Source organism: Peromyscus leucopus, chromosome 10 (assembly GCF_004664715.2).
Source record: "Peromyscus leucopus breed LL Stock chromosome 10, UCI_PerLeu_2.1, whole genome shotgun sequence".
NCBI lineage: Eukaryota > Metazoa > Chordata > Mammalia > Rodentia > Cricetidae > Peromyscus > Peromyscus leucopus.
Window position 1 is genome coordinate 25369209 of NC_051071.1, and position 27667 is coordinate 25396875.

General features: G+C 48.6%; 1 protein-coding gene across 7 annotated transcripts in view; it reads left to right on the forward strand.

The window, feature by feature from the left end:
- Window positions 1–27667, forward strand: part of Tns3 (tensin 3) — a 245001-nt gene that overhangs the window by 124993 nt on the left and 92341 nt on the right. For all 7 annotated transcript variants that reach the window (XM_028890993.1, XM_028890995.1, XM_028890996.2 and 4 more), the window contains 8 exons: window positions 2842–2906; window positions 5804–5887; window positions 10655–10767; window positions 11466–11526; window positions 12292–12367; window positions 22785–22914; window positions 23142–23207; window positions 24139–24243. In XM_028890993.1, the coding sequence (XP_028746826.1) occupies window positions 2842–2906; window positions 5804–5887; window positions 10655–10767; window positions 11466–11526; window positions 12292–12367; window positions 22785–22914; window positions 23142–23207; window positions 24139–24243 (700 nt within the window). The remainder of the gene's footprint in view (window positions 1–2841; window positions 2907–5803; window positions 5888–10654; window positions 10768–11465; window positions 11527–12291; window positions 12368–22784; window positions 22915–23141; window positions 23208–24138; window positions 24244–27667) is intronic.

Sequence of the window (27667 nt, forward strand, 5' to 3'; positions counted from 1 at the left end):
CTTACTTCCCTCCCTCAGCTGCTCACACTCACTGCATGATGGACAGCTCGCACCTACACCGTGCCCACGAAGCCTAGATACACATCCAGGTATCACATTGGGATGCTTGGCTGGCCTTCTACAATGAGTTTGGCCGCATCCATCATCTTCAGTTTTTGGGGAGAGTTTTAGCCTTGTCATTTCTTTACATGTTTGGTGCAGTCTCCCTGAAGCTGGGCTTTCTGATGGGAGAGTTGGTACTCACTGGATCCCCTTACCGTGCTCAGATGCTCTGTCTGGGCAGGTTGTGTGCTTTGGGGGACTTGACCCGTTTCACCTGGATGGCCCTGCCCTTGTGCATGGCAGCCTTTCCGAGTCTCTGCCCGTTGCTCTGTTGACTCTGCTGTTTTGTTTCTCTCCTCAGTTTTTGAATCTCTCTCCTTTTAATTTTAGCCAAAGGTTGGCTGATTTTATTTTACCTTCAAAACAAAGCAGTCAGTTTGTTGATCTTTCCTGTTTTCTGAATCTCTGTTTTATTCTGCTCTACTTTTCTGTTTTCTTTCTTATATTAGCTTTGAGTCTAGTTTGGCCTTTTTCTAGTTATTTGAAGTCTACATTTGAGGTTCTTCAATATGAGATCTTTCCTCTCTTTTTAGATGTGGACAGTTATTGCTATAAACTCCCCTCTTAATACTGCTTTTGTTATATCCAATAAATTTTAGTGTGTCTTTCCCATTTTATTTGTCTCAATATGTTTATTTATTTTATGTGTTATGGATATTTTGCCCAAATGTATATCTGTGTACCACATGTGTGCCTGGTGCCAGGGGAGACCAGAGAAGGGTATCTGATCCCCTGGAACTGATTTTATAGATGATTATAAGCCAACATGTAGCTGCTGGGCATTGAACCCTGGTCCTCTGGAAGAGCAACCAGTGCTCAATCACTGAACCATGTCTCTAGCCCATGTCTCAGTATATTTTTAAACATTCCTTTTAACTCCTTGTTTGACTGAGTTGCTGTTCAGTAATATGTTGTTTAACTTCCACGTATCTGAGAATTTTGTAAGTCCACCTACTCCTCCCTCCCCGCCATTCTGGTTTATACTTTCATACCACAGTGGTCAGAAAGGATATTTGATAAGATTTCAGGCCTGACTCTCTTGGGACTTGCTTTGTAGCTTCATGCGTGAACTATCCTTGGGACTGTTCCTTGTGGCCTTGAAGCACGTTCTCCTGCTGCTGGTGGTGGTGGGATGTTCTGTCCATGTGTATAGTCCATGTGTATAATAGGTTCATGTGGTCCAAAAGGTACTTTGGGTCTGAATTCCTTAGTTATTTCTTGTCTAGATCTGTCTGCTAGTGAAGTGAGCTGTCAAGGTCCCCACTATTGCTGTAATGCTCCCCCCATCCCCACCCCCCACCTCACCTCTCCTTTGCACCCATGACTAGCGCCACCAAATGATGGGTAGTACCTGCAGTAAAGGCCATCATGTGTGGGTCTGGTTTTGATTGAGCTTGTCTTTCCTTCTAAGTGATTGCTGTTGTTAAAACAAATGCCATTTAATGCAAGAAGTACATTCGTAGCATTAGTAGCTTTACAGTTAACAATGCCAAGAAACAGGATCTCACTGCCAAGGATTTGCCAAGTATCTGCATTGGTATCTCCCAGCATGCCCAGCTTCCTGTGATAGTTGATTTATAACAACTTTGTTTGTTCATTTACTTGTTTTTTAAGAATAGAGATGGTGGCTGGGGATGTAGCTCAGCTGTAAAGTGCCACCTTGTGTGTATAAGGTCTGATCTCTAGAACTGACTTAAAAAAAAAAAAATAAGAAGAAAAAAAAGAAAAGAGTTGGGGAGCTACAAATTAATGACCTGCCAGTTGGGTTTTATGTGATTTGAGATCAGGGTTTGGCAAACGTTTCTCAAGAGGTAGGTAGTGTTTTAGGCTCTGCATGCCATGTGGTCCTGCCTAGTTCTTCAAGCCTGCTCCTGTAGGGTGGGTGGGGGCTGCTGACACAGAATAGCCAGGTTCCAGGCAGACGGTGAGGGCATTCAAGTTTCATGTGATTTTTCACATGTCTCACAAACCGTTTTGATTTTTCTCTTCTTACCGTTGCAATGCTTGGAAATATGTGATCATAGAATTTAGCCCATAGATTGTAGGAAAAGAGTTGGTGGACAAAACAGAACTGGTTTGGGGGTTGCCATTTGCAGACCCCTGTCAAAATAGTGTGTCCTGAAGCTTCAGCTCAGCCTGTGGCTCTGAGTGGGGGTGCTTTGCCATGGAGCTTCTTCCTCTGCTGCTGGTGACGTTGCCTGTGAATGTGGTTATGTCTAGAAGGATTTCAATAGCACCTGCCTGGGATGTGGATTCCCTGTGTATAAGGGGTCCCCCCTGTTGTGTAAAGTACGGTGTTGGGCGCCGGTGTGGGATGCTACCAGCTCACCGTATTCAGAAGCCACTTAGAGCTATATACACACACACAGCCCTGTCACTGTCAGCCCCTGGGCAGGCGTTCATTCCTGTTTCACCTGGGTAATTAAGTCATGCTAATTGCTGCAGTTCCTGGCACCGGTTCACCTAACCTAATTGGGAGGTGGTGAATGACTGGCTGCCGCCATGTGGATATGCCCTCTGGGGACGTCTACAGACACCCAGTGAGCACCTGCTCTTGTGAAGGGCCCCTGTGTGAAGATTCCCCGCTGAGGAGGCCCTGCTGTGTTCGCTGCCAGGTGCTCCAGTATTAGGGAGGCTTGTTCTGTCATTCTGCTCGTGATTGAGTTCGCTCCCGTCACATGATGTCTCTGTGTGGGATTCTATAGAAAGAGCATTGATTTCTCTGTGGTCTCCTTGCAGGGTGGTAAAGGACGCATCGGACTGGTCATATCGTCCTACATGCACTTCACCAATGTCTCAGCCAGGTAGGATGGAGGCGGGGGCTCCTTTCCATGGGGTGTTGGAAGTTGGGTTTGCATATGTAGGCGGTGTTCTTCTTGGGAACCAGCCTCATCTTACCTCTGTCTCTTAGTCCCAGAGTGTTCTTTGCCTGAACTCAGCTTCCGGCAAGGCTGAAAAAGACATGTTCCTATTTGGCATGTTCTGTGTGATGGATGCCATTGGGGGCACTATGAAGGTGATAAAACTGAGCCCAGTCATTCTCTAATGAAAAATGACAGGCTGATGTCACCATGGATCACTTCACACCCTGTACATCGTGATATTGACAACCATAATTTTTTAAAACATGTTCTGGGAAGTTCACTGTATGTTTTTCTCTAAGATAATAGGACCTTGGTCTTAGTGCAGCTATTGAGGCACTGGACAGTCAGGGTGTTTCCTGTCTTCTGAGGCACAGGTCTCCGTTAAGGCTAAAACTTCAGTTTAGAAAAGTTCATTGTTGGGTAGGAGTGTGGCTTAGTGTAATTCACTTACCTAGCGGATGCGAGAGGAACCTCAGGTTCCTCCCCAGCACTGCACACGGAAAGGAAATACCATTCCTGGTGGCTTGTGCATTTATTTGCACACTCCTGGCCGTCTCAATAGCTGCGTTGTATGCTCAGACGATTCCATCCTGAGGAAATAGATGCCTTCTCATCATCCCACTTCTGAACCTTCTCCTCTGCAGTGTGAAGGAGCGAAATTGGACTTTTGGAATGTTTTCTCTGGAAACACATTGAGAGGCTGGCGCTTGTCAAGGAGGAAACCCTACCCCAGGGTGAAAAGCAGAACCCTGTGGGTTTGAATAAGCATCATGTGTGTGCCAGACACATCCAGATTCCCGGTCACATTGGCCCCTCAGTTATGTGAAAGGAATTTGGTCAGAGACCACACTTTGCCCACTTGTTTCTTAATACAGACTACCCGAGTGAGTACTGTTTAGAGAAGTTTCCCCAACTGTAGAGACTGCTGCATCTGGGGAACCAGCCTTGCTTCCCCAAAGCAAACCCTCAGAGCTGTACAACTCTGCTCTCCCTGTGTCGTTGGTACATCACATGCAAATGTCAGGAAGCATGCATGGGTCTTTCTGGGCCTTGGCATCCTGTCCTTATCTGAACCACAGGAACTCTAGTTGAATCTCCTTGTGCTGTGGCCATTCTGCATGTCTCTACCTGTAGAGTGCTTTGCATAGCATCACACTGGGGTCCAAGCAGCCACCGATGCTGCCGGTCAGCAGGGGTCACGGTATTGAGTGGTTTCCAGTTAAGCGGGTGGCCATCACTGCGCATTTTATCTCTTGCTCTTCTAAGTTAATCCTACCTCCTGAGCATCTGCCCTGATAACAGCTCTAGCGGCGGTGAGTCTCTGCCATCCTGGGATGTGGTTATTACACATCTAAGCATTTACTGTGTTTTCCTACCCAGGTTGCTTTTCCTTTTCTTTAGAACCCAGGTTGTTCCCTGAGCTGCTGTTCTTACACATGTGCCTGATCCCCCTCACCCCTTAGGTTATATGTTAGACACCCCTCGGGACACACCTGATTTAAGGTTTTTACAAGCCACAAGTAACACAAAACAGAGACTGCAAGTCACACAGGGAGAGCATTCTTGCTCCCAGCACCCTGAAGAGTTTAGAAGATGAAGGAAGTTAAAGCTAAGCATTCTGGGACTTCTAAACACCAATACTAGCTATGGTGTTTTCTCGAAGTTTAATCGAATGAATGGATTCCAGAAAAGAGAATGCTTAAAAGTCAAAAGACGGGATATGAAACTATGTCTTTCACCCTGAAAGACACATCCATTTGCTATTTGACGGGCTCTGGGCTCAGATGGACCCTTCCATCTGTGACAGCCTCACTGGCCAAGCTCCGTGTTGTGTTGAAACAAATACATGCAGTGAGTTAAGCGTTTACTCTCACTGAACTTGATTTAGAGTATTTTCCTTCGTCCTCCTTATCTCTGCATGTGTTTTGAGAATGTCATGTTCAGTATTCCTTAATGTGTCATTTTTCTGGAAGGTATATACACATTTTCCATGGAAAACTCATATGCCTATCTGATGTTTTGTTTTGTTTTGTTTTGTTTTTTTTGAGACAAGGTCTTAACTACGCAGCCCTGGCTGACCTGGAACTTACTATGTGGACCAGGCTGGGCTTGAACTCATAGACATCTGCCTGCCTCTGCCTTCTGAGTGCTGGGATTAAAGGCATGTGCCACCATGCCTGTCTGCCAATCTGATTTTTAAGGATGCCTGTTTTAAATAAGTCTTATTTCATGGCTTAAGTCGGGTCAGTAACCCTAGAACGAACCCTCTAGGTTTCCAGAAGGTTCTGTGAATCCTAATGTGAACATTGAGGGTGGGGTTGAAGGTCCATTAGGCTGTTGCAAAGTAGATTCACTTTCTGTGGAGTCACTTTAGAAATACCCAACGAAGCTGACACCCCCACACACCTTGCCTTCCCAGCCATCAACCTTGCCCTGTCCTTAGCCTCCAAGTCCTTCTGTGAAGCTCCTTACCAAGTCTCATGTATTATTCTTCTAAGACTTCACAGCGTAGACACTACACTACATGCACACGCTAAGCTTCTTCTTCGAGTCCCCAGGGTCCTGAGGCTGCGGCCTTTAGCCAGTTCCTCTCCTGTGAGCCAGTGGAACATCAAAGTATCACACCCTTAGTTAAGGAAGTTCTGAGAGGAGTTCGGTGTGGCTCCTGCTTTGAGCTGAGTGCACTCCTGCACAAAAATCTTGGGCTGGGCGGTGTGTGGGCCGGTGTCACTGATAGACATGGGATATGCATTCTGGCCATTTGTCCTTGAGGGGCTTCGATACCACTGACCTAACATATTTATTCATTCTCCCCACCCCCACCTCTGCTTCCCCAGTGCTGACCAGGCCCTGGACAGGTTTGCAATGAAGAAGTTTTACGACGACAAGGTCTCAGCTTTAATGGAGCCCTCCCAGAAGAGGTATGTATCTGTCTGGGGGCCGGAGGTCCTCTGACCTCTTCTCTGCATTCATTGCCTTTGGGTCCTGCCTGAGAACGTGAGGGAGGGGTTTGCTGCTTCCCAGGGCAAGTATGTGTGTCATCCTATATGTCTAGTGAAAACTGTGTCTGTTGAAGCCTGTGGGCCACTATGGTGCACCTCCATAGAGGAAGACTCAGGGCCACCTCTCATTTCAGCTCTGAGGACCATCATCTCCTTCAAAGCATGAGCTTTAATTTCCATGATCATGTTGACCTCACTTTTGTCTGCTAGAACAGGGGTCAGTAAACTTGATGGAGGAGCTGATAGGTAGATGTTTATGGTTGTGTGGTTTTGCACTCACCAGTGTTCCAACACAAACCAGCCGTATCCAGTATGGAAACGAGTAACTGTGATTATGTTGTAATAAAACTTTATTGACACAAATGGGGGTTTCAGATCATCACAGGCTGACTTCTGTTCTACAGTATCAGCTCCTTGACGCCAGAGAGAATCTCTCTTGGATGTTTCCTGCCAGCCTGTCCTAGCTGCAACATGTCGTAGCCCCTGGAAGTATTGACATGCAGCTGTCAGGGTGCAGGATGCTCTCTTTTAAGACACTCACATAGCTTTACTGCAGTTCTCCCTTAAACTAAACACCAGAATTTGTCCAAAAATTGCAGAAGCATCTGCAAAATGCCTCCCATTTTGGAGTCAGGATTTAGGTGTAGCCTTAAGCCTTTGTATGTGCGTTTTGATCCTTCCCATCTGCTTTCTCTAGTGTAACCGCAGACTGGGCCAGCAGACATAGTGACTCTAGTGGTCTGGGTCAGCTCAGACAGTTCTAGGTTTGGAAGAATGTGGGATACCTTGTGGGACCCTGGGTTGGAGCCAGGCTATGTCCTGTTTTGAGCAACAGGCCCCACAGGGAAGCCGCTTTTGCAAACTTCACCATATCCTGATGGTTCTACTTAAACAGCCCCTGTTTCACCGGGCGGTGGTGGTGCATGCCTTTAATCCCAGCATTCGGGAGGCAGAGCCAGGCGGATCTCTGTGAGTTCGAGGCCAGCCTGGTCTACAGAGCGAGATCCAGGACAGGCACCAAAACTACACAGAGAAACCTTGTCTTGAAAAAACAAACAAAAAAACAAACAACAACAAAACCAGCCCCTGTTTCAGTTTTGAACCCAGAAAGTATTTATTTTTCCACTGAGCCGTTTCCAAAATGGCCAAATGCCTAAGATTTGCACCGAGGGTGAGGTGCAAACAAGATGCGGCTCCCACAGATGCCTGGACCCAGCAGGCAAGCATGGCTGCCGGGATTGTCTACTTAGAGAATCAGTAGCGTCTAACGATGTTGGAGTGTGGAGTAGAAACAGGGAAGACATCTCATTTTTAAAACACTCACAGCTTTCACATGTCCTTCTTGGCTTATATTTTGTAGTGAGAGCAAGGTTCAGTGTTGCATTCCAAGCTCCTGCTCTGTTCTGGAGGTTAGGGCTGCCTACTTCTGTCTCTTTTCTTGACACCTTCCCTAGTGCCTATACAAGAAGACACTAACCAAGTCATTACTGAGTGCTCCAGCAACTGAATGCATGTTTCAGTAAACCTCAGTAAACATCGGAGGGCGGAAGAATGTGTGTTCTCATGTGTTCTCATGGGGCTGTGTACCTCACTGGTGTCTGAATGCCTATGGACAGGGGCTGCTGTTCTGCAGGTTATGTTAGGACCAAAGCCAAGAAATTATTCCAAAGTCAAGATCGTAATTAGCTCTCTTTAGGTTGAGGGAGAAACTTATGATTTGTGGCTGAGAAACTCAACCTTCTAAGCATCCATAGAAAAAGAAGGAACTGGATTTAGACCCCATCTATAATCTGCAGATACCCAAGGTCTTTGCATAAAATGGCCTGGTATTTGTGTAGAGCCGATGTGTATCTTTCTGTGTGTTTTCAAGGTTTTTTATTAGTGTCCAAAATAATGGATTCTGTTATAACATTTGATAAGTGTATATTGTGCCTTATGTATGCCCCCTCCCACTGGTCCCCTTCCTTCCCCGAAATAGTGTGTGTGTGTGTGTGTGTGTGTGTGTGTGTGTAACACATGCATAAAATCTAGGTTCACATATGAAAGAAGACATAGTATTTGTCTTTCTGACATATTAAACTATAAACCTTCTAGGTTCCATATAACACTGAAGACAGTGTAAACACTGAGTGCCTAGCTGTCGCGCTATATTGGCTGTACTGAATAGGGAGTCATTAGAGGAAAATAGCCTGATTGTCTCCAGTAAAGATTCAGGCTCTTTTCCTCCAGGATGTTTGAACTGAGTTTGGTTGAATCTATGGATGCAGAACTTGTAGACACTGAGGCTTACTGGTGATTCCCATTGGCTGGGTCCACTGTGAGCTGAGCACCCCCTAGTGGACATCTTGGAAGATGATGTTCATTAAGAACAAATTTCAGTGAGGAAAGACTGAGACCTGGGGTGGGTGGAGGTGGAGGTCTGCCCTCCCTTCCTGAGTGACCACCTACCTGCACATGGGTGGCTGTCTGTCTCAGCTTCCTCGTGAGCAAGCTTATGCAGATGCAGATTTTTGTTGCCGTGCAATGGAAAAAAAGCAGGTCTTTTTCTTTTCTTTTTTTTTTTGGTTTATTTATTTATTTATTTTTAGGCAGGGTCTTATATAGCTCAAGACAGCCTTATACTTATCATCATCTTGCCTCTATTACCCCAGTGCTGGGACCACAGGCATGTAACCATGCATAGAAAAACAAACAAACAAACAAAAACTGAACCAAAAAACACTTTTCATGTTGTCTGACACCTGGACAGCGGTCTCAGCCAGCCAGCTGATATCATGGAATCTACCCATCTGTAATACTGACAGGAGCTGGTGACCTCTGGGCAGGGAGAAGTGTCAGCTCTCTCAACAGTTTGTCCCACAGAGAGTAGGAGTCCCAAATCTTCACGTTTCAAGCTATATACACAGCATTCATTGTGTGTGATGTGAGCAGGCACCCTCTCCACCCTAGTGCCTGGGTTGGGGTGTGCATCAGAGCAGGAAGTGACTATAGCCAACACAGAGCCCTCACACCTCCAAGTCTCTGTGTGTCAAGATCCGTCTCATCTGAGGGGTCACTGAAGAGCCACACACTCCAGGCCAGGTCTGGATTGTCATCGAGTTCCCTCACAGGAAAGAGAAGCCAGGAATGCATAGTTCCTAGTGTTGGGGATTACCCAGGACTGGGGAGAGGGAAGCACTGTCTTAAACAGGGTCTTAGGTATTCCATCCTGAGCCTGTGTGTAACTCCATTACCATTGCTCAAGGCCAAAGAGCCAAGGCAACTGGTGAGCTCTGCCATGTACGGGGCGTAAGTAATGGGGTCACAAGATGGTTCTCCCTTCTGTACCTGCACACAGCAGTTCAGGAAACTTTACAGTCAGAGTAAGCTCATGGAGCAGTGTGGAGGCCAGACACCCATGGGAGTTTGTGGGGGACCTCAGGCTTCTCTGACTGGTGAGGTTTTGCCCTCATCCTAACAAGAAGAGCAATCTGCTATTGGTCCGATGGGACTCTGACACCCCCCGTCTGTCACTGTGAATTTTCCCTACAGTGAAGGGAATCCTTGTGAGTTATACTAAAGCTTTCCAAAAGGACAGACCATGAGTTGTTTTCTGTTTGGTTTATTTTACTCAGCTGTTGACAAGGGGCTGGGTCTACATTCCAGCGTTGCATTCAAAGTGTTTTCTTATTGTAAGGTGGAGCCCATGACTGTGTTCATCCAGGAGCTTGGAGCTATGAGGACCCCGTGTCCCTGTATTCGTGACAGTCACTTCCTGCTTCCTGCTTGGTGCATGGCCCATTAGTTTGATGGCATGTTTTGGGATCTTTCCTTGTTTGGATTTTTTTTCCACTCTTGCAGTGAGTGAAGTGCTTTGGCGAAGAAAGGCAAGAAAACAAACAGATTCCAAGAGAGGGGTTGCGGGTTCTGGTGAAGATTGGTTGGCTGGAGTGGAAGTGCAGTCAGTGGCCTTAGGGTATTGGCTGCTTCTGGGCTCCCATGGCAGCAGGCTACAGGTCTGCAGGGCAGAGGGAAGGAAGGTGGAGGCCAGGGGAGCATCTGAGTGTGACAAGGGTGCAGCTCACACTCTGGGCACGGCTGTCATGTCGTGCCTTATGAGTACCCTTCGATCACGTTTAGTGTAGGGCCTTCTCTCTTGGCTGCCATGTGTGCAGAAGAGTGTGAACAGTCAGCTTGGAGGCCTGAGGTCAGCGCTTGGAATTCACACGGCAAAATCCCTTCTTCAAAGTGCATAGGTGGCCTTGGGTGGCCCCGTGCTCAGCGGATACAAGAGGGCTCAGGAGATGTGTGTGGGGAGAGCAGGGTTTAGGGGCCTTTGAGAGCAGCTGCTCCTCGTGGCTTATGTGGGAGCCCTGGGTGGAATGAGCTGCTGGACCTGTGCAGTAGGAGTCGGTCTCAGGTGCTGGCCTTGCTAGTGAGGGGCTGGGGAACAGGCGAGGAGACCTCCTAGATGTGGGTGTCCACGGGAAAGAGATGCTTATACATAAGTGACAGTGTCAGCCGTTCCCAGGGCTGTGGGTAGTGAACCCTCCATCCCTAAACATGGGGCAGTAACTACTGTCCGTGCACAGTGGGACAAGGTGTCCCCATGGCCTCCCGGCACAGTTCCCATTCCCCACTGCCTGCTCCCGAGCCTCAGCAGCTGGGAGTCAGCTGTGTGGAGTCTTAGCCACTGTCCCCCCGCAGGTATGTGCAGTTTCTCAGCGGGCTGCTGTCTGGGGCGATGAAGATGAACGCTTCCCCCTTGTTCCTGCACTTCGTCATCCTGCATGGTGTCCCCAGCTTTGACACTGGAGGAGGTGAGTCTTCCCATCTCAGACTAGAGCTCTAAATTAGCAGCTGTTTCCTCCTGTGGTATGGAGATTCTGTTCCTGTGCTTCCTGAGGGCTGTACACAGCTCCTGTGTGGGAGCAGAGCTCCAGCTTTGTAAGGTGGGAACTAGACATCCATCACAGGAGGGACAGGCAGTTGTGAAGGGATGACAAGTAGCCCTGTGACCCAGGTACAGTTCCACTCTTTGTTAGGCCAGGGTCTTTCTGAGTCAGCAGCTCTGTGGTTCAGCTATGTGCTTCTCATGGTTTCTAAAAAAGGAGAGAAGTATGGTAGGCCATCTCCTAACTTGGGGTCCTTTCTTTTTCCTCTATGATATATTCCCATGGACCCTGTCTCTTTCATGTAGATGCTTAGAGCATAGAGCCTGCCCCCATCCCATGCAGGTACTCACAGGACCTGTGTCTAGAGGCAGGACCTGTGTCCTGTTCCTGGTGCATCCAAGTCGGTGCTCCCACATCAGTTGACAGTATCCATGGCTTCTGGTCCGCCCCGGTCATTAGGAGTAAGGTGAAATTATTGATCTGCAGGATGCTTTTGTGCCTCCATGACCCTCTGGTTAAAGTCGTCCTCTGGCTGGAGGTCCAGCCATGTTACTTTGTCGGTGGGACGTCTGTGCACGGGTTAAATGATCCTGTCTGTCCTTGGCATGTGCCCTCTCTTTCAGCATGCCGGCCTTTTCTGAAGCTCTACCAAGCCATGCAGCCTGTGTACACATCTGGGATCTAGTAAGTGCCTGGCTTGTGCTGGGTGTCGAGGGTGGCTTGGGGGAGGGTTGTGAAATGGGTTGTCTCTCCCACAAGAAGAAGTGGACCCAGTGGGCCAGTAATGCCGAAAGCCCAAAGGAGGGCTCCAAGTTTCTGCTGTGAGAGGTTCTTCCTCCCTGAATCTCTAGTTGGCTCCCTTAAGGGGTTGAACAGTGGAGAGAGGAACCATTACTGTTTGGAAGTGGATAGACTGAAAAAGTGCTAGAACAAATCCCTTGGGGTTTTTGTTTCTCTTTTGTGTTTTAGATATCTATCCCCAGAACCTGTATGGATGGCTTCCTTAGTTTGGTTTGCAATGTGTGTAGGTAGTACTTTGTTTACGTTAAGACAAAATGACGAAGGCAGTAAATGTGTGGCACTTAGAAAGACCCATTATTCCCTTTCTGGGCTCAAACTGCCCCCCCATCCCCCCCGCACCCCCATGCCATGACACTATGGAAGTTGTGTCCTCAGGTTGTCACAGAAGCAGGGTCTGTCCCCAGCTCGGCCCTCCTCCCGGCTGAGGCCTCCCTGAGCATGACTTTTCCAGTCTGGGGCTATGATGATGCTAGACTAACTCCCCCCAACTCAGGGCTCTCTCGAACCTCTGGACTCATTTACGTAAGGGAAAGCCTCCGAACTTGGGATCTGGGCTGTCTGCGCAAATTCTAGCCATTTTCTCAGCTTGTACTACCGTGGTCATGAAATCGCGGGACTGTAATGATCTGTTTTCTTGTTCCTCTGAAGCAACATTGGCCCTGAAAATCCCAGCAGGATCCGCATTGCCATAGAGCCAGCTCAGCTGCTGAAGGGCGACATCATGGTGAGTACCCATGTGCTGTAGCCATTGTCCTCAGCTACCCAGGATAGTGACCCTGAAGGAAAATGGATTTTTACCTTAGGGGAAAAAAAAATATCACCTAGTTTATGACCTCCTTCTTAAAGAAAAGAAAGTAATAACCAATGGGAGAAGAGAAACAGCCATCACTCTCAGGGCTTTGATTTGTGAGTAAAAATGTTTTAGTAACAGTGACAGATCTTTGTCCTTGACCATCTTTTATAACAGAGCTGCTGGGCTATGCAGTGATCCCACTCAGTGACCCCACAGCCCTTTTGAGCATCCCACTCCCTGACCTGTGTGATCCCAGGCCTCCCAGAGTATAACATCAAGAGCCAGAGTGCACCGTATAACTTGTATTGTTACAGCGTGACTAATGATCAAAACAGTGATTTCTCCAGATAATTTTGTTCTTGGAGGAGATTAAACATTACTTTTTCACCTCCTGTCTGTCTTGAATACAGAAGAACCTCTACGTGTAAAGTAATTTCAGGAAAGGTTTTGTCTGAAAGCCTGCAAGGCATGTGTACAGCTTCTAACATGTGTAGAATCATTTAGATATGATCTTTTCTTGGTCTTGGCAGACCTACTTTGTTGAGATGGATGGTGGGTGATTTAGGAGTTTGTGTTGCATTTTATTATGAACAGCTCACCTGGAGTGGGCACCTCCCTGTTTACCAGGACAGAAATACTGACACTCTTAAGGAATAGTGGAAAAACTGAGGTGTGGTGGATGACTGGAGGCTGGAAAAGCAATGCTAAACCTCCCTCTGAGCTTTGTGCTGGTGAGCTGGGAGCTTCCTCTGCGACCAGAGAGTGACGGTGCAGAAGCTGGGTCCTGGGAGGTGCCTCCTCGCCCCTCCAGCTGCCTTCCTCCTTCTTCTTATCTCCTTTGTCTTCTCTCCCACCCTCCCCTCCTTCCCTCCCTCTTTTTTCTCTTCTCTTCTTTATCTCCCTTTTGCCCTCTCTCTTCTTGTCATCAATTTTTTACTCAGTTGTCTTTTTTCCCCTTGCATTTGGGTTTTGTTTTTTTGTTGTTGTTGTTTTGTTTTTTTGTTTTTGTTTTTGTTTTGGTTGGTTAGTTGGTTGGTTGGTTTCCAGTCTTAGCACTGGACACAGAAAGGACAGAAGTACAGAGTGATTTTTTTTTTTTTTTTTTTTTGTCCTGGAGGTACCTCTGGGCAACATAGGCTGCATTGTAGAAGAGAATCTGGAGATGCTGCATAGGCCAAGGGAGCCAATGACATACTTGTGACAGTCATTGAGGTACTAGGCTGGAAGAGCATGGCTCCAGAAGGTCATGGCAGCTTGTCCCCATGCTTCCCGATAGTGCCATCCTTTACACGTCTGCCTTTGGGAGGAAGCTCATCATGCTGGAAAGGGATATACCTGACCCCTTTCTTTGGGGGGCTCTGGCCTCTGCCTAATAAGGACCATGCTTAAGTTTTGTGAACATGAAAGGAACAATCATCCAGGACAGTGCCTGACAGGTGGGCGTGGGGGTGACAGGATGGGAGACAGACAACGTCATGTCATCCTGATGCATTTCAAGCCTTTGTCACTATCAGAGCGGTGGTCACTCGACCTTAATTGGCCATCCCCTCCGCCCTCTAGAGGAGCCCTGCTTAAGCACCGTGCCCTAACTTATGTGCCCCCTAGTGGGCAACACAGCCAGAACACAGGCCCCAGCAAACATTGTATGCACTGTGGCCAGTGGAAAGTGGCTCTGGGCAAGAGATGTGGGGTGCTTTAGAGGGTCTGTGGGTGGGAGGTAACACTTGGTCACTGAGGTGATTCAGAGAAAAACTGGGTGGCACAGAGAAGGAATGGAGCTCGGTATGGGTGAGGGAGATGTTTACTGGTGGGCATGCCTGGACTTGGCCTGTTCCTGGCCCTGTGTGTCCCTGTGGAGCTGGCTGCTGCTCCAGCTCAAGAAAGTGCTCCTGAGGACTGCTGTCCTTTACCAACTGGCTAGGTAAATAATGATGTGGATGGACGTCTAGGGGCCACCTGGAGGCAGTTCTTACCACATGTTCATGACATGCTGTTGAGATATGTTTATAAGCAGACTATTTCAGGCCATTCACCTCAGGGGCTGTACTGTTCTGGTCCTTTGCAGGAAGTTTGAATTGGTGGTATTAAACCTTCATAAAAGTTTAATTTCCAACTTGAACTGGCAAGTCCAGTTGATGCCAGTTGGAGATCCTCTTAGGTATTATTTGGGGTGGGATGGTGGTCAGGCCTGTGGCAAGGGAGGCACTGAGTCAGGGTGGGGATCAGTGCCACGATACCATGTAGGACATTTCCACACTGTGTGGCCCCCCCTCGATAACGCATAGGACTTGTGAGGTTCTGCATACAAGTTTCCATAGTCACTGAAATGGAGAGATCAAGGCAGGCACAGCAGCAGCCCCGGTGAGCACAAGGTGTGCTGGCCTCAGAACTAGAAGCAACCTAATATGAGGTGTTAATAGAAGCAGAACGTGGGTGCAGTGGGTGTTTGGGTGCTCCCAGGAGCCAGGGGGCCTACCCTGAATGTTCCCCTGACCATAAAGCACTGCCAGGCATGGAGGCCAGGAGCCAGCCTCTGCCGACCCTTCGGAGAGCTGTGGTGAGGGAGCTGCTGGGACTGAGAGACCAGGGCATGGCAGGTAGGGAGGGCTTTTTGAAGTATATTGCGGTTGAGTTTAAGTATGAGGCTTGTGCTGAGTTTGTATCCAGACCAGAAGGTCTGTTCTGATTGGCAGTGTTGTGAGCACAGGCCCCACCTCTTTCTTCTTGCTGGTTCCCTGGCTAGCCTCACTTGTTCAGATGACTGCCATAGAATACTGTGGCACTGGGGTGCTTACATGGGTGGGTGTTTACATGGATTCTCACAGATGCTTACACAGTGCTCATGGGTTCTTACACGGGAGCTTACAGGCAACAGAACCTTCTTTCTCATGGTTCTGCAGGGTGGAGGTCCAATGTCCAGGGCCGGCAGGTTCTATATCTAGTGGGGATCGGGTTTCTTGTTTATGCAGGCACTGTGTCCCTATGTACTCACTACAGGAAAGGGTCTGGAGTCTCAGAGGGAGTTAGTGGCATTCACAGGGCCTTGGCCTCCTGACCACATCCTGTCCCAGAGCTCCCACATTCTCATACTGCCCCATGGGGTTTAGGGGATACAAAGTTAGCCCACAGCACAGGTTGGCATCTCCCGGCTTGCCCTGGCTGCTGCCTGCCAGGTGTCCAGCCTCTTGGGAGCTTCTCTGTGCTTTCTTGCTAGGATCCTCTGCTCGTCTCTGACTTGGCCCTGGACCTCCTGATCTTCTTTCTGTCTAATCCAGGCTTAGAGAAGGGCGACTTGTGCATAGACCATTCAGTGGTGGCATCCACTCCACCCATGATAGCTATGGAGCCGTGTCTATGTGCTTGCCTCATGGGCCTGATACGGCCCTTTGGAGCAGAGTCTTCTCCAGACTAGCTCTAGCCTTTGAACTAGTCTTTCTCCCTCCTGCCCCAGGCTGGTTCTCTCCTGGCCCTTATTAGTTCTGCTCCAGGCAAGCTGCAGGTAATTCTCTGTAAGAAGTGGGGATGGCTAATCCATGGGTGTAGGGCATGGCGTGACAGTGGGACGGTGTCCTAAGTGTGCCCTGGTGGAGAAGAAGCCAGCCATGCTGGAGAATGGGGCGGGGGGATGTCTGGAAGTGAACTTCATGCTGCAGGACAGCGCTTCGTGCATGACTCATTTCCATTAAAGTGCTGGCACACAGGTTCTAGAGCTTTCCACAAGAGATACTTGCTTTTGATAAGACGGTTTCCTTCCTGCACCCCTTTTCATTCCTCCCATGGAATATTTTAGGATTGCGTTATGACTTGATCTATGCTTCCTGTGTTTATAATTGTGTGTGTGTGTGTGTGTGTGTGTGTGTGTGTGTGTGTGTGTGTGCTCTGCACTTAGTTTCTGCAATGTTATCAGATAGGGAGAGGGAGACATGGCAGCTGGCGAGAGTATTTTTCCATCACAGAGTGCAATTTTTCCTTGTACAGTTCATAGCAGTGACTGCTAAGAGGTCAAGTCACTGTCAGAAATCTACAAGCACTTCTAGCCCATGCTGTTCTGCCAAAACTGCCATGGTGAAGGGACACTCACCCACTAGGCGACTTACGCAAGGATTTCTTTTCTCTTGGTTTTGGAGGGTGGAAGTCCAAGGTCAGGGTGTTAGCAGGGTTGGTCTTTCCTGATGTGTGTCATAGGTAGGTGGTCTTATCAGTGTCATTTCCACATGACTGTCCTTCCCTGAGTCCTAACCTCTTCTTACAATTGACACCAGTTGCAGTTCATCCAAACCAATCCTGACAGTTTCAGTTAAATGCCCTTCATAAAAATGTCATTCTGAGGTCCTGAGGCTTTTGATGTGTAAATATGACAGGACATCACTTCACTCACAAGTGAGCATATACCTTAGTGTATAGTTTGATTGACAGTAGTCTCCAGTGCTCCAGTGTGCAGTATGATTGACAGTGGGCTCCAGTGCTCCAGTGTGCAGTATGAGTGACAGTAGTCTCCAGTGCTCCAGTGTGTGGTATGAGTGACAGTGGACTCCAGTGCTCCAGTGTGCGGCATGAGTGACAGTCATCTCCAGTGCTCCAGTGCTCTTGGTGACACCTTTTCTGGGGTTTACCGCTAGCTTTCACAGCTAAACAAGTTCCTGGAACCTTTGGCCCCAACTGGGTGGTAGAGAAGATTTGTAGCGAGATGCTCAGGACCTACTCCCAGAGCTTAGACTCCAACTGCTGGATTAGCCGAGTGGGCGGACAGATAACTAACTCAGGCTGGTGTGTGTACAGAGATGAGCTGAAGTCCAGTCAGAGTGGAAAAGACCCTTTCCCTGTCAGATGTGAGTGACTACGGCGTACCTGGTGGGCTGTGCTCAGCCCAGACGGTACAGGATCGGGAGTCCCAGTCACCTCTCAGACTGGAGTCTGTGCAGTCTGCCATGTTCCATAGCTCAAAACCCCCTGCTGCTGGTCCCACCTGAGGAGTTCAGGAAGGAAGGGATGCTGCAGCACGTTCTGGCAATGCTCCCGGGGGAGTGAGCCATGCCTTTACCATCATCAATCCTGTGTCCCGAGGTCTGGCAGTTCAGGACTCACCCACATTCCTCCCTTGCAGCTTTGCCCATCTCTAAATGAACCGCACGGACATTCAGGGCATGAGGCAGCCCCGTGGTTCTCCCTTGGGTGCTGGCCTTTATTTCTGCCCATTCCTGCCTGATGTGCCCTGCTGTGGGAGGAGTGTACAAACCCACAGGCTGCAGGTGGGGAAATGTGTGAAGCGCAGGTGTGCGGGTGGTTTCGTGGCTCCTAAGAGATGTGGCAGCCACCACAACGTGGAAAGGCCTGCAAGGGGCACAAAATGTGTGTCTAGATTTTACCTCCCAGCATCTCACTGGCCCTCTATGTGAGCAAGCCGTCCTTGGGTCGTATTGGTGAAATGCGGCTTCCCCGATGGTCCTTCATCTTATTTCATCTGGAGACACCTTGTCCTCTTGTCAATCAGAACCCTCCTTCGTTTCAGTGCGTGTTTACCTGTGTGCAGTTACAGTTGCCTGTTCTTTCCTGCATCAAGACAGCTTGGCAAAGATTAGCAAGGGTGGTTCCGAAATTGGGAAACTCTTCTTGGGAAACAGAATTCTCTATTAGCTTTTGACTCGTGACCAGCAGATGGCGCTGTTACCGGAGACTGCGAAGCTGACATTGATGTATCTGCTTTGGGCCATCCCTCTGACCTTTCTCCATGGCACACCCCACCCACCTGCCTTTACAAAGCACCTTTCACGAAAGGTCAGATTCTGTGACCCTGCCACAGAGTACGCTGTGGTCAGGTGCAAGAAGGCCCTTCCTTGGGGAGGCTGCCTGCAGCTTATGTAACCTGCTCAGGAATTCACACTGCTCCAGGCCCGCCAGGAACCTGGCAGGGAGCCTGGGGCTTGAGCCAGCTTGCCCCCTCCCCGTCTCAGCACTTGGTCCAGGGCTTGTAAACATTTTTCCATCTGGCATGCTCCATCTTGCTGCCCTGCCTGGGCAAACCACAGCCACTTGTACTTTGTCTTTATGGTTGCTGGCTCCGTGACCAGTGACTGGGCTTGTGAACACAGGTAAAGAAAGCCTCCTCAAGAAGTTGCACAAATAGCACCATTGTTGGTTGTTTCTCACAGTGGGCACGTGCGTGTGATGAGGGAGAGTGGAATTGTCCCTCCGCAGCTGCCCCAGCAGAGGCCCTGGGGATGGATCGCTGTCGTATGTACGACTGCGTTATTTTGCCGTTTTCTTTTTTCCCCTGGTTAAGGCTGTAGACCTAGAGCTGGGTCAGATCTTCGTCCGTGCTGTCGTTCAGCACCACAGTCTCAGTTGTGTTGTTGTTGCAGCCAGTATCTGCTCACATTTCACTGCTTTTTGTTCACGACTTTGACAGTGCTGTGAGCACCTGAAACCACACGCATGTGAGCATCTGGCATCACATCACGGCAGCTCTCTTTGACCTTTAGCCTAGAGAGTCCCACTAAGCCGAGCTAGACCAAAGTCGGACTTCTGTTTCTCTTGGGGGATGCTCTATTCCTCTGGTTGTTTTGCTTAGAGGATGTAAGGGGACTTTGGGGTCTCACTTGGCAGTGCCTGGCACATGGGGAGGAGGGTGGAAACTGACTGTCTTTCAGAGCCGACTTGTCTAGTTCAGGCATTGTTCCGCCTCAGCCTTCTAAATGCTGAGATTACAGGCATGTGCTACATACACATTTGGCTTAGGTACTCGACTTTAGCTTGGAGGACCCAGCTTTTCACCTAGTCCCGGACTCCATCATCCTGGCGTCCAGTTGAGGGTGCAAATGTATCTTCATGCAACTGTAAGGAAGCAAAATTAGGTCAAGGGTTCCAGACTGTTTACTCATACAGCAAGGGAAAAACCCACACAGACCTTCCCATGGCCATCACCACTAACAGTTGGTTTGAGCACCAAGAACCCCTCTGCAGAAGCTTACCCTAATTAAGTTAATTATTAAATAGTATCGTGTACCTGGTTGTTTATCAGCGTGTATGTGTGATTAGCTCTAAGACTTGCCTGGATACGAACACCTGAAGATGTTCACGTTCTGTATAAAACAGCCAAGTGTTTGCATACAGCCCGTGTACATTTCCCACATACTTAGAACAATCTCTAGAATGTTCACCACACCTGCTAATGCAGTGGAAGTACCATGTAACAGTCCTCTATATTGTTTAGGAAATGGCTATGAGGAAGAAGCCTGTGTGTGTTCTGAGGTTGGTTAAGTCTGCAGGTATGCAATAGTCTGCAGTATAGATGAGATAGTGTGCATATAGTCATGGAGCCGTCACAGAGAGGTAGATTTACAAGCTGTCCTAATACTTAGTAGCTATATACTCTGCTGTCCATCTTACAGCTAGAGAATAAAAGGCCCTGAGAGGTTGAATATCCCTGAGGAGTTTAGTACAGATGTTCTTATGCGCCCAAGGTAGAATCCGTGACAGCTGGTGATGGACTGCCCTCATCATTCAATATGGTGCTTACCACAAAACTGTGACCACCACATTGAACTGTTTCAAAGGAAAATATTCTAGAATCTGAAGTGGAGGACTGGAGTAGTCTAGAAATATTCTGTGGGGACTCAAGTTAAAGCCCGAGGACCAAAGCAGGGTTTCAGGCCTCCTAGTAATCTGTATAAAATGTTTTCTATCTTAAAGAGCTGCCTCTGGGACCCCGTGTCAAGCACAGTGTTGTCCTTTCTACTCAGCATGCAGAACACAGTTCTGATCTTTGACGGCTGATGCTATAAAGACTAATACTGACATTGAGTGGACCTTCTTGTGGGTGTCAGAGGTCACCAGAACAGGGTCTTGGTTAACAGGAGGCCTCTTTTCAAAGTCTGACCTGTTGTGTTGGTGGGGCCTGTGGGGAGTCCTGAGAGAGGGGAAGTCCTGAGATTTCTCCAGATGTTCATGAGTTGATGAGATGGGGCAATGCTGTTGCTCCCACAGCTCCATGTAAGGTCAGTGAGAAGCAGGAAGCATGGATGTGATGGAGGCATTGTCTGAATACCTACAGGAGCGGTCCCAAGAATGCAGCACAACATTGTTGAATGACAGATGGCTCTTGTCGACAGTCCCAGGAGTATTTGAGACCTTGTGATGTGACAAATAAGAATTTGCATTCAGGAGATATATTAGGCCCAAGGTGCTTGAGAGCTGCCCAGCCTGTGGATACCTATCGCTTTCCTCCCACGCCTGGCTTGGACAGAGTTGGGATGCCTGGGTTATGAGTCAAAGTGTTTGTGTGTAGCTGAGTGATAGCCAGAGTAGAAGGTATGCTCAGTACACCTAACCCCAGGAACAGTCTGGGGAAGAGGGAAGGACTAGGGAGGTGGCCATAGGATAAGAATAGCAGTAACTTGGGTGGGTGGAAGGGAACAGAACCCACTGAGAACAAAAACAGCTATGGCTGCATTATATCTCCCTGTGGCTGGGACTGGCATCTCCCGATGCCCCTGTATTCACCCAGGTAGATCCATAGGCCGCTTCTTCCTAGCAGTCCTCACTCACTCCCATGCTTATGTTTGATTGGGCCCTGCTTGCCCTGACTTCCTGAGACCTTGTTCTTCAAATTTCTATTCTCTTAAATATGTATACAGTTAGAGAGCAAGACTGCCTTGAAAGGGCCTTCACTTTTCCTTTCCCACCCCCGCCCTGACCCTGGTTACTTCTCATCTTCTAAGGCAGCCAGTGGAGAATAGGACAGGGTGAGAGGGCACAGGACTTTATTGGAGGGCAATGTGGAATCACCCCTGGCTAGGAGGGTTGAAGCATTTGAAGGGTAAGTCAGTGTGAGACACGAGGGCTCAGAAGAATACTCTGGAAGAATGTCTTTGATTCCAAGGACACATCTTGGGTTTGAGTCGTGCTGAAGAGTTAAGAACGCTGCAAGAGGGAGTAGAAGACTTGGGGCCAGCATGCCACTGTTTATTGGGAAGCAAGCAGGGCTCTTGATTCCTGATTCTCCATAGATAGCTGCAAATTTGCTATGCCAAGACCACTGGAGATGGGGCCCTTGTCTGCAGCCCAGCAGAGGTGGGGCTGGGAGGAACCCGTGCATGTTTGTCAACAAGGAGCATCCCTTGCAGGCTTATTTATACCTTTTTGTTGCTTTATCAGACTGTTTCCTGGTAGATAGCACAATGTAAACAAGTTCTGGGCCTGCCCAGGGGTTGTGGTTCCCAGCCTTCCTGCCTGGGCTTCTTGGCCTTCTGCTTTCTGGAGTTTCTGGGATCGTTTCCATGGTAAGAGGATGACTGAGCTGTCAGCTGCACATTCTCTTGCTTGGGTGATGGATGCTGACGATTGGTACCCTGCTTTCCATTGACATCTGTGAGGTGCAGTGTTTTTAAGCCATCATTCACCACAAAGAGTCTCTGACAGAAGGTAGCTGTACCACATAAGCAAGCCTACCTATCACAGTCTCCAATGGCATGGTATGCTACCCTGGGCACTGTGTGGTCTCAAAGGTGAGTCCAGCTCAGTCTGCCTGGAACCCATGGAGACTCTGGCAGGGCACTGCTGGCTTGTGGCTCTTCCTTTGCCACCAGAGTGAGATCCACACCTCTTCGTCACCATAGCCTGATGCTGGGAGGCCTTTGATAGAAAGATGGGACAGGGCAGACCAGGCACACACTCTGGCCACAGTCCTTGTAGAGTGTCTGCACCCTGATGGTCAACATAGCCATCAAAGGTGGCTTGAGCTGTGCCTGAGGTAGGATGCCACAGCCTTGGTTTGAGTCGCAGATGTGATTCTAGCACTTCCTTTAAAATGCCACCTCCAGGACCCTTGGGCACCTGGCAAAGGAAACAGAACCAATGCTTGTCTGTCTGGGTCTCTGTCTGTGACTCCCCTTCCCCCCATTTCCCAAGCCCCCACTTTGCCCCACCCCCATGTTCTAGCCTATACTCAACAAGACGGCAGCAATAACCTGTGTTTCCATGGTGTGAGAACCAAAGACACATTCAGTGGAAACATGGAGATTTTAGACGAAAGGGGAATATCCCCACAGTCCGCTGCTAAAATCTAGATGAGAGACCACGGAAGTCTTCTAACACAGCTCCCTGTCTGAAGGGTGTGGCCCATCCCGGGACAAACAGCTGTGGGCTTTGGGGATTTTCCTTCTGTTGAGATAACATGGGGGCCATAAGGGGATGGTCAGTGATGTGCTGACTATCTGCCTCCGTGGCATCTTCAGATAGGCATTTCCAGTGTGAGCTCCTGGCCACAGCTGCCCTGGGCCACACCATCCACACTTCTGTGCTGAGCTCTGCCCCTCAGCCATTGCTTGTTTCTTGTCCCCTCTTGAACCAGGTCAAGTGCTATCACAAGAAGTTCCGCTCGGCCACCCGTGACGTCATTTTCCGCCTGCAGTTCCACACCGGAGCTGTGCAGGGCTACGGACTGCTGTTTGGGAAAGAGGAGCTGGACAGTGCCTGCAAAGGTGAGTGGATGGAGCCCTCTGTCAGAAGCATTGTCCTTCTGGGTCTTCTTCCCACTCGCTGGCAGAGGTACTGCCAACAGAAGCAAAACTGAGTTGGTCTGTGGATGAAAAACTCAGAGAAACCAGGGAGAGGTGGAGACTCTGTGCCCGAGGGTGTTCTGTGGCAACTTTGGGATTGACCTTGCATGGACTGGGGTGTACACAGTGTGATGTGGTTCATTTTTCAGATGACCGTTTTCCTGACTACGGCAAGATTGAATTGGTCTTCTCGGCCACACCTGAGAAGATTCAAGGTAGGTCACCGGTAGACAGTGGGCAGCCAGACCCTAACTCAGGCTGGAGACAGCTTTGAGGACCCTGAGCTTGTATTAACACCTCCCATCTTGGCACATACTTGGAAATTTTTGTTATATATGGTGGTGCTGCTTGGGGTCTTGTGTATTCTAGGCCCTACTACTAAGCTTGGTCTTGGATGATTTTTTTTTTTAAATAGCATATTGGATAATAAGCAGGAGGTACTCAAAAAGCCAAAAAAAAGAAAGAGAGAGAGGGAGGGAGGGAGGAAGGAAGGAAGGAAGGAAGGAAGGAAGGAAGGAAGGAAGGAAGGAAGGAAGGAAGCAGAAGGTGGCTCTGAGATATTAGCACTCACTTGGGAAAGACCAAAAGGTAGTACGACTTGTCCGTGGTGATTCCTGAGGGAGCCCTTGCAGGCTAGGGTACCTGAGGGTTCACTGTACATCTATACAGCTGTGAAGTTGTACCAAACATTTGCTTCTTCCCTCAGAAGAAGTGTTTGAAAAAGCCAGTACAGTACACCGAATGTCTATGTGTTTCAGAAAATAGATTTAATAAGAAATAATTTTTTTTACTCTGGTGAAATGTTGCTATCTGTCACCAGGCCTCCCGTGCATGACTGTTCCAATTTTAACTTCTTTTTCCTTGTTATTATTTGGGGACAGAAATCACTTTGTAATCTAGGCTGACCTCCTGATCATCCCACATTAGCCTCCCCAGTTCTGAGATTATTATAGGGGTGTATTTGCAGGCACACGATAACTTTAACTCCCTTTGTAATTGCTTAGGAAATTACCACTCCTTTACTAGGCTCATTGTTATAGATTTAGGCAGGAGCCGTTAAATACAAGGCTCGCATGTTAGAATTTCCCCGAGATGTCTTGAGACCCTGGGCTTCGCTGAGATTAATGCACATGTCACGCCCCACAGGATCGGAGCATCTGTACAGTGACCAGGGAGTGATGGTGGACTATAACACAGCGGACCCACTGATTCGGTGGGACTCCTACGAGAACATGAGTGCCGATGGAGAAGGTGAGTGCTGTGGCTTATAGCAGGGAGGTGCAGGGCTGAGACAGCATGTTCATGGCTACATCAGCAAAGCCCTGTGGTTGCTTACAAGGTGACTGTTACCCTGCACCCCACAGTCCAGAGGCTGCACATGTCAGTTTTGAAGGCATTTACAAGGATCAGACTTGGTGAATTTGGATCAGGGCCCTTTTTGAAGCTGTAGTATGTGGAGGGCTGGTTGGAAGCCTCCTGACTGAAGCTGGGAGTTGTAGCTGGAGTTTTCTCCAATCCCACCTAGGCCTGCAGCCACTCAGACCCAAGTAAACACACAGAGACTTAACATTACTTATAAACTGTATGGCCATGGCAGGCTTCTTGCTATCTAATTCTTATATCTTAAATTAACCCGTTTTTATTAATCTATAAATTGCCACATGGCTTGTGGCTTACTGGTACTTTTACATCTCGCTTGTCATGGCGATGGTGGCTGGCAGCGTCTCCTGACTCAGCCTTCCTCCTCCCAGAATTCTCTTCTCTGCTTATCCCGCCTATACTGTACTTCCTGCCTGGCTACTGGCCAATCAGCATTTTATTCATTAATCAATCAGAGCAACACATTCACAGCATACAGAAAGACATCCCCAGCAGGGAGTGGGTACTGCTGGGGCCTGGGGCCTTCCGTCCTTTCCTTAGAATATGTGCTGGGGAATGCCACATACTGGGCCAGGGCCCAGGACCAAGCCTCTGCTTGCTGTGTAGCCCGAGTCGTGGACCTTCTGGCACTGTTCAGGTTTGCTTGTTATTCAGGTTGTAGATAGACGCCCAAATTACTCAGCACATTCTCTGTTCACAGAGTGTTCATTGTGACTTCCAGGTGACCCACAAAGCAGAAAAAGAATAAAGGGACAGTCATCTCCTGGTGCTACTGAGAGAAGCCATTGGGGTTGATTTCTGAGAAGTGGGCATCCAAGTTTCTTTGGTCTTTGATGTTTTTTGTTGTTAACTTTAAAAATAGTACATTTTATTTATTTATTTTGTGTTGTAGGGAGGTGATGAGCATGCCACATTGTGTGTGGTGTGTGTGTGTGTGTGTGTGTGTGTGTGTGTGTCTGTGTGTGTACACATGCATGCACGTGTATATGGGATCAAACTCTAGTTGTCAGTCTTGGTGGCACTAATCAAAGCCTTAGTACTGGGCCTAGGAGGGTGCTGGGGATGTTGACCAGGCAAACCATTGGTTAGATTAGAACCAGAGAGCCACGCAATGAAGTAACCATTAAGTGGGTATGCAGGCGGGCCACTGAAGACCAGCTGAGCCATCTCATTGGCCTAATCATTTATATTTTTAAACTACTGACTGAGAATCAGACCTGCTGGGAGAAAGAAAATTGGAGTACTTTTTGTCAAGTAAGTGACATCCTGGTGTAAGGCACCAAACACCAGTATCTGGAATTACCCACACCAGCATCACCTTGTCAGTCAGTCACTGCATTTCCAGACTTGGGCATCTGTGGCCAATGCCAGAGACACCAATTCTATGTCCCCCTGCTTGTACTGGGGAAGCCACATGGCTTTCTGTGCGGTGGAGTGTGCAATTTCAACAGAGGGAATTCCTGGGATTTCAAATCCGTCTGGACCTGAAGTGGTGCCAGAGGTGAAGTGTGAATGCTTTGGGCATTAAAACACTGGTGAAATTTGGATGTGAGCAGGCAGGTGTAGACAAGGCGAACCTTTCTAAGTTTCTTCACAGTGTGAATCATTCGGAAGCCTGCTTCTTCAGGTGCCGGCATAGAAAAACGATTATAGCTGAACACATTCAGAAAACTTTGGAATTGTTAAGAGTTCCCTGTTAGGTTTATTCCTATAGGATTATTGGTCTTGACCCCAAGAGTGTGTCCTAGTGATGTCTGATAGTGTGCAGTGCAGCTTTTTCCCATCGGCCATGCTTCTGCTGCCTTCCACTGGAGAAGAGTGATGGACTGGCTCCTTCAGGAGTGAGTGAGTGGCTCAAGGCAGGAAGAGTAAGGGACACTTCGGAGAATGGGATGGAATGCCATGAAAGTGCTGGGCCTGGGAGGGACTGGGGATGGTGACCAGACACACCATCGGCTAGATGACAGCCAGGCGCCATGTGATGAAGTATGTGGCTATGTGTAGGGTCCACCAAAGACCGGGGGCATGTGGTCAAGAACTCTTGCTGGAGTTGTGGAGCTGGCATTTTTCATATGATGGATGTCAGGTTACTTACATACAGATGGAGTACCCTGAGAGTCAGTGTCCAAAGGTTCAGGTGAAAGGATGAAAGAGTGATTGGGGCATGTGACATCAGAGCTTGCAGTCCATGATCACCTCGTGTGCACTGCTTTTGGCTCATGGCAATCGGATCATTAGAAGAAGGATGCCGCAGAGCTCTTGACCCTCCATCTAGGAGGCAAAGGAAGAGGAAATGGCAGGGGAGATGAGAAGATACAGCCTTTAAAGACAAGCCTCCAGAGATTGCTTCCTCTACCAGGCCTCTCTTTCTGTGCTGTTATGACCAGAGGTAATAGTCAGACCCAAAGAAAGCTGCTCCGCATGTACTCATGGCTGCTGTTTCATTCTGTTCAGATGTGGTAGCAGATGGTCACAGCTTTGTGTCTTCCACAGTTGTGGGGGCTGGAGATGCAAGATTGGCGTGCCTGCAAAGTGGTGTTCCCGCTAGGTCTGGTTGTAGAATGCTGTGCTCTTGTGTGTCTTCATGGCAGGAAGATGGTAAGAGAGCTCCCTGGAATCTCTTTGTAAGGGCACCAGTCCCATCACAAGGGCTCCCCTTTGAGACTTCATCACCTGCTAATACCATCTCATTGGATGATGGGATTCAACAGAAGGGGTTTTGGAGGCCCACAGACAAACTATAATAGATATTTGATGTGTTTGTTGAGTGAATCATCAGAGAAACTATTTAATCTGACAGTTCTCCTTGGGGTGATTTTTCTCTCAGTGTCTCCCAAGGCAGACAGTGTGATCAGGGGGCAGATCTTGTAGCGTAGGTTGTGTGGTTTGAAGTTCTGGGGCTTTGCAGGTGGATGGTCTGGCTGGTAGAAAGTGAATAAAGTTCTCTGAGTGTCTTGGTTCTGTGCCTGAGTCGACAAGGAGCTGGTCTAAGTATCTACACCCAGTTGGTGGTTGGCACATTGTTTTTTGAGCAGCACCTGGCTACAGTTATCTCAGGCTGTTAAAGGATGCCACATGCCCTGTAGAAATTACCCTGCCTCACCTCTCGCAGATTCTCTTGGTACAGGGCTCCACTGGAAACAAGGCTCTAAGACCTTGGCCCTCTGTTATCAGCGGGCTATGTCAATGCAAAAGCTAAGTTTAGAAAATTGGGCCGGGGGTGGGGTGGGGACAGAAGGAGGAGAAAGATACAGTAGGGTTTTTATTTTTCTCTTGGAAATCAGTTTGTGTTCAG